Source organism: Mchenga conophoros, linkage group LG13, assembly GCF_057382185.1.
Source record: "Mchenga conophoros isolate Kocher_MC1m ecotype Shallow Benthic linkage group LG13, M_conophoros_male_GT1.1, whole genome shotgun sequence".
NCBI lineage: Eukaryota > Metazoa > Chordata > Actinopteri > Cichliformes > Cichlidae > Mchenga > Mchenga conophoros.
In genome coordinates, this window is record NC_140538.1 from 4,074,371 (window position 1) to 4,081,123 (window position 6,753).

Below are 6,753 nucleotides of genomic sequence, written 5' to 3' on the forward strand. Positions count from 1 at the left end.
AAAGTTTGATTCTTGTGAATCGAGCTTGCTTTCAAGAATTAAATAAAGATTTACTGAAACTGCAGAGGGAATTTTCTGTTTTCACTGTTCTTGGTGGAATAATGTGGAATTTCTGAATCATTAAAAAAAATCAATTTCCTTTAGAAGTCTGAACATAAATCAAACTGAGCAAACTCCGGTCAGCTGTAGTTCAGACATATATAGCATTGGGCTCTATCATAGTTACATTGTCAGTTCACCAGGCCTTGTTTCTTCTTTTCATCCGTTGTTTCTTTTCTAATAGTGTTAACATGCTGCCTTTTCCAGAAACAATATTTTTCTCTGAAGAAAAAGTTTTTTACTGCAATTTCATCACTGAAAGCTGGAAAAAGATGCTGCCCATCATAGTTATGGTTGCATGGATCTATGTTTTCGACTGCCTGCCTTTGACCATACAGGTCCTTTGTTTTGTGGGCTGTGTGGTAAGTAAATAGTAAATTACTTTCATGTGTTTTTATGTCAGCATGTGAATAATTTTGAGATTTTTTTAAAAAGCTGATTTATAATAATAATAAAAAATCATTAGTTATTTGTTGCATGGACATTAAGCACTGATTCTTGTTTACAATGGATAACCTCAAAAAATTTACGTAATACTAAAGTAAATCAGAAACACACATCCTACACTATTTGATTGAATAGAGACCGAGGCAGGAAGTAAAACTAACAAAGGACACAAAAGAAAATGACCTTCACAGTAAACCAGGAAGCAACCCAACCATCAAGACCTATCAGATACAGAGACAAGAACACTTCCATAAACTGATATGGACTGAGCCTGCTGTCCCAGTATGCAGTACAAACACTGTTATACTGAGTCTTCCTTTTACTTCATTAATGTGACTTAAATACATGTTTCCTGCAGGCAAGAAGGAATCAGGTCCCTGTCATCTATTACATAAACCTCATCCTTTCCAATGTGATCAAGATTTGCGCCTTCAACATGACAAAAGCAAAACCAAATGACCGCACAGTCTCCAGCACTGCTTCGGTTTTTTACCTGTTGGGTGTGATGGCCAGTCTTTACTTCAAGATGTGCATTGCTCTGGAAAGGTACCTATTTGTCTCAGTGTGTGCGCTTTGTACTGTAAATGAAGCATCCTTATGGTTCTGAACTGTGATATGCAGAGTATCTGTCTTGTGTTGCAGGTATTTCTTCATCGCCTGCCCCCTGCTGGACTTCATCAGAAAAACCAAGACTTCTGTGCTGGTCTGTCTTCTGGTCTGGACCCTTTGTGTTTTCAGTTGCCCTCTTGGAGTATTATTAGAGCAGTCTGAACGCATCTTTATTTTTGCCTTGTTTCCTGCTCCCCTGTTCATCTGCTGTCTTGCTGGGACTCTCAGATCTCTGCCTGATGCCACCTCAGTGCCCAGTGAGGAAAAACAAAGAATTATAGGAACTTTGGTTCTGTTGTTGGTTAGTTACTGTCTGATTATCATACCTACAATCATCCTAATAGTTTTGGAACCATATCTTTTTGACAGTTACTTCATTTCCATCTTCTCTCTGCTCAATTCTTTTGAGATCTTGATTCTGTTTGTCATTATGTGTAGAAGTCCAGTTGAAAATCTGCTGGCATGTCTGTGCTGCTGCAGCAGATCCAGCAAGAGATCATCAGTGTGAGTGATGGCAGCACACACGAGTGGGTTCATGTCAACAAGGAAAGGAAAAGAGATAAGAGGAGAACACAGCAGGAGAGAGGCTGAGAAAGCAAGCAAACAATCTATTTCACTAGAATCCTCATTCACTAAAATGTGTATGGAACGTAAAATTTGTGCATAAAATCATTGTCAGATTTAGGAAATGTGTGCACGATTGTACATATTTTAGTAAATCAGACTCATTCTAAACGAAGGGGCTTGGCAGCAGTGCTGCCTGCCCCTATTTTTCTATTTAAGGAAGACATTTACCCAGAGGTGAAATTGACTAAAGAAAATGAGTAAAAAAATTGAATTGGCTTTAAATTCCAAAGGCCAATTGTGCTACCACTGCTGGTAACACTAGGGGAATTGGATCAAAAACTTTAATCTGAGCACCCAGAAGAGTGACCCTAAAACTGGGGGCATGCCTCCAACAGATCCCAGGAACAACATCTCTAGGAACAGCAAAGATCCTGCACAGGATGCCCAATCTAGAAGGATAAAGACGGGCCAGTGGGGATTTTTTTTTTTCAATTTCAGTTTAAAATTGTATTAATTGTTTTCTCACAGTAACATTTGTATTTCCTCTGATTTATTGAGTCACATGTCACATGTAAACGTTTCAGGACACCGCCTCGAGACCTGGAGTTTGACACCTGTGGCCTATAGTAACTTCAGTTTTGTATGTTAAGTATACATCTATATTTTCTTATTCTTGCAAAAGTTTGGTCATATTCCATTTTATTCTGTGCTTTATGTCACTGTCAACTTTTTTCATTTGTGTTGGGTGGGGTTGTGTTCTGTAGGGCCAGGTGGTTTTATCTCTTCCTTAAATCGTGGAAAAAACATTTTTGGTTGAACTAACTTTAACTTTAAAAACACCAAAGATGATATAGTAAACCGTGAAATCATTATCTTTGTCAGCAGAAAGATGTGACAACATTTGAACCGTCACCATTTTTTAGCCACTAGATGGAGACACAGGGTTGAAAATAGGATGGTGTTTTAGAGGTTTGTGTGACGGTGAATCTGTTTGACTATTCTGTGTTTACAGTTGAAGAGGGACAATAAATTGTCCACAGTTTGTTTGGTTTTTTTTGGTAGTAACTTGTTAGATATGTATTCAATCATTTGTCTTTGGTGTATTTCCTTTGTGGTGCACTGCACTCTGTAATTGTAGACCTGCCTGGAAAATCCAGTAGCGAGTTAGATCCCCGGCACACCACCAACCAATTCATGTTTCTAACCACTTTTTCCCCACTCTGTGACACACTCCCTGAGGAACAAACTCGCACTATTGGTGATTGTGTTTTAGGAAATGTGAGGCTAGAGACATCAGCACCTGGCTGAGGATAAATAAAGACTTCATAAATAATAATTGAGTAAATGATTTAATAACAGATGAACATATCAGTTGTGTGTGTGTGTGTGGGGGGGGGGGGTGTAAAAAAGTGCTTTGAGTGTTCAAATAAAGCAGAAGAGCACTATGTAAGTATCAGTCCTTTTGCTTTGTGTAGTTGTGCTTGTGTTAAAGGTGGAAATGTTCTATAGACTTGTTTTGACACAAGTGCTCTCACACTGAAGATTGCACATTTAAAACCCATGTTATCAACTTGGTGTTTGCTGCCACATCACCTGCTCTGTTGGGTCTGTGAAATTTTATTGTAGTGGAAAAAGGAAGATCGAACTTGTAAAGAGTTCATAAAGTCACAAACATGATTTTAAAAAAACTGCCAACTGCAGTTTTTAGAAAAGCTAAGCTAAACGTGTGTACACACACTGCATTTAGCACTGTGTCTATGGTGCAGAAGCTTTAAGTTTATCCTGACTGGCTGTTGTCAGTGTGAACACCAGTGAGTACAGGGTGGAGTCCATAAAGTGTTACCACAATTTCCTCGTTCAAGACAAATTCGTCATATTGCAGTTTTCACCCACTGGTTCAGCTGGAAGCAGTCCTGAGACAAGTAAGAGCAAAGCTTATACTAATTCATATTATTTCTACTTGAAGAGCAACATAGTTATGAAGAAACTGGCTTATAATTAGAACAAATCAGCATTTTCAGACAGCATGTGGAAGTCATAGTACTACCAACTTTTCTTTTGTGCGTGCAGTGAGCTTCTGTGTGAATGCAGAGGATGTAAATGTGCAGCTTTACTGTACTTTTTATTTGACAGAGAAAATCAGATATTTGTGTTCACGTCTTTGTTTAATACAGTTTTAAAGAGGACAGGTGTTTGATCCTGCTGAAGTCAATATATGAAATGAATTGCCTATTTTATCCACAAGTCTAATAAAAAATATCCATGAGGATTATTTAAAGTTATATAGAGGTGTTTTTGTCTTTATTTGTTAACAATTTAAAAGGAATTTCTGAATCACCTTTATTCACATTTAAACAAGTTAACTGAAATAATGAAAGGTAGATTTTACCTGACTTTAAAGTTATTATATTAATTATATATTGATTAATCTTAATTTTACAGGCGTACAGACACGTTCTTGTGTATGCTCTTCCTTGTTTTGTCCTTTTTTAAATTATTTTATGATTTGTTACATCAGTTCAGCAGGTTTTGCTTCTTCTTTATCAGTTTCATCCACAATTTCATGTCAACATAAGAACAATGTTAACCTGCTGTTTTGTTTTTTCTACCACCACCTGTGTGCTTCACAAAAGTGTTGTACATCAGACATCTTGGATCATACATAGTGACAAATACGATAACAAAATGTTATCAACATGAGCGATATTTCCTTGAAGTGGTGATGTGGATTTACGTGTGTGTCTGCCTTCCTTTGACCGTACTGATCATCTACTACGTGTGTTGTGTGGTAAGTAAATGAAGTAAATAGTCCCTTAGATTCAATGTGTAATGTAATATAATAATAAATTTTTCCATCAGATGCAAAGGAGTCAGGTCCCTGTCATCTATTACACAAACCTCCTCCTCTCCAATCTAATCCGGATCTGCATAATGATCGTTTGGATCATAAGAGTGGAAAGCAGCATGAGTGGTATTATTTACAACTTGTGTGAGATGGTCGGTCTTTACTTCAAGGTGTGCATTGCTCTGGAAAGGTACCTCTCTGTCTTTTAATGTGTGCGTTCGTGCATTTCTATGAACATCATATTGTACTGTGAAGAATCCTCACAGTCATAAACCTTTTTTTTGTACTATGACAGTCAGAATTTGTGTCTCTCTTGTGTTGCAGGTGTTTTTTCATCACACTCCCACTGTTGGACTGCCTCAGACAACCTAAGAGTTCTGTGCTGCTCTGTGTCCTGGTCTGGGCTTTTTGTATTGTCAGTTTCCCTCTTGCCATAGTTTTACATCAGTTCATACATTTACGTATTTATGCTGCCCTCCCTGGCCCCCTGTTCATCTTCTGCTTAGCTCGGACCTTCAGAGCCCTGCCTGCTGCCACCTCAGTGCCCACTCAGGAGAAACGTCGAAGTCTAGGAATTTTAATTCTGTTGTTCTTTAAGTACTTTGTACTGATGATTCCCATATCCATCTTTGATAATGAACGTATTCCCTTTCAAATCAATTGGATCTTCTTTTTGCTCTGTCCTTTTGTGGACTTAGTTTTGTGTCTTTTCATGCGGCAGGGGCGCATTGACAGGCTGCTGGCATGTCTGTGCTCATCGGTGTGACTGACGGCAGCAGTGAGAGGTGTGGTGATGAAAACAGAGTCAGGAGAGCAAAAGAGGGGGAAGAGTTGATATCAGAGTGTCAGAGTTTTTTGATAAATGAAGCAAACAACAGCTGATATCTGCATCTCAGCCACGCTTTTCTCACTTCAGCTATCCATGTGTAAATAATTTCAAAATTACTTTATAATCACTTTAAACACTCATTGTATTCCAGTAGTAAACACATTTTTCTTTTCTTTTTCAATTGTTTTTTCATCGAGATTTTAAAAGTGTTTTGTTTTCCCTTCCTTGTAATTATGATCACCAGTTAATATTCATTTGTTTCTACATGCAAATAATGTATCCAAATGTTTGTAACTTTTTAAATTTGAATTTGAATTTTTATTTATACCATCTCTCATTCATTTTTGTATGGAACTCTTTAAGGTTATTTGCATTTCCTCTGATCTACCCACTGATGCTACAGCAGCACGTGTTATTAAAAACTTTGCATCTCTTTATGCACCCATGATCCTTAGTTTCGGCTCTCTAATAAAAAAAAAAAGTCCCTGATCCTGATCCCTGGTCTCAATCCAGGTGTCTTCTTGCTTTCCCTGATATGAAGAAATCTGAACCTTGCAGGTCAAATTATATCAGTCGGGCAGCTCTCCTTTCGATTGTGGTACTTGATCACCTGAGATGGGTTTAGAAGCCTGGACTATCTCTGACTTATATGATTTAACAAAAAGTCTAAACTTTAAGATCACGTCATTCCATTTCCTTTGTTGTTCTTAAGATCAGTGTCGGTCAAGTTACTTGAAAAAAGTAATCAGTAAGTAATTACTGATTACTTCCCCAAAAAAGCAATCCCATTACTTTACTGATTACTTATTTTCGAAAGTAATTAATTACTTAGTTACTTAGTTACTATTAGATTATTCTGTTATTATATGTTACCTTATATATGTAATCAAAGTAGTTGAATTAGAATACTGCTGTAGATCACATTATACCCTTTAATATAGAGTGTGTGAGCTGTATGTAGTTTAGTTCTCATTATACTTTTGAGTTAACAGAACATATTCACATATTAGTTCATTAGATAAATGTGCATCACTCTGTATCCTGGATCAGCTGTGAATGTCTTACACTGTTTTCTTGAAATGTTTTATTGCTGAATCATGTGAAGAAGGCTGTAAGAAGGAGACTAGGTGTCTGGGCAGAAGAGATAAAACCACATTCCTTACCCCCCTTCCTACTTCATACAGAAAGACAGGGAGGCAAGGTCAGGAGCCAGGCTCGCTAAGAATTAGAAAAACATGTGAAGATGCAGCTTTTATGACAAAGAGGGGGGCTGGTACTAGCTATAAAAGTCTGTGAAAGTTGCTACCATTTTGAGACATGTGCCTGACCCTCTGGTAGCATCTCTCCCGTCCGGACG

At 37.7% G+C, this 6,753-nt stretch overlaps 1 protein-coding gene and 1 pseudogene across 1 annotated transcript; both read left to right on the plus strand.

Annotated features, from left to right (window-relative positions):
* The first annotated feature begins 371 nt into the window (after window positions 1-371).
* On the plus strand, window positions 372-1,667 carry LOC146560707 (uncharacterized; annotated as a pseudogene).
* A 1,950-nt stretch (window positions 1,668-3,617) lies between these two features.
* LOC146560708 (uncharacterized) lies at window positions 3,618-6,094 on the plus strand. The gene is made up of 4 exons (XM_085243142.1): window positions 3,618-3,644; window positions 4,356-4,510; window positions 4,582-4,757; window positions 4,892-6,094. Coding segments are annotated over exons 1-4 (774 nt in total). The 5' UTR covers window positions 3,618-3,643; the 3' UTR covers window positions 5,334-6,094.
* Window positions 6,095-6,753: the final 659 nt, after the last annotated feature.

Excerpts from the sequence above, each read along its gene's own strand:
- LOC146560708 (XM_085243142.1), top strand. Across the intron at positions 4,511-4,581 it reads TCTACTACGTGTGTTGTGTG|ATGCAAAGGAGTCAGGTCCC; the intron begins GTAAGTAAATGA and ends TTTTTCCATCAG. Across the intron at positions 4,758-4,891 it reads GTGTGCATTGCTCTGGAAAG|GTGTTTTTTCATCACACTCC; the intron begins GTACCTCTCTGT and ends CTTGTGTTGCAG.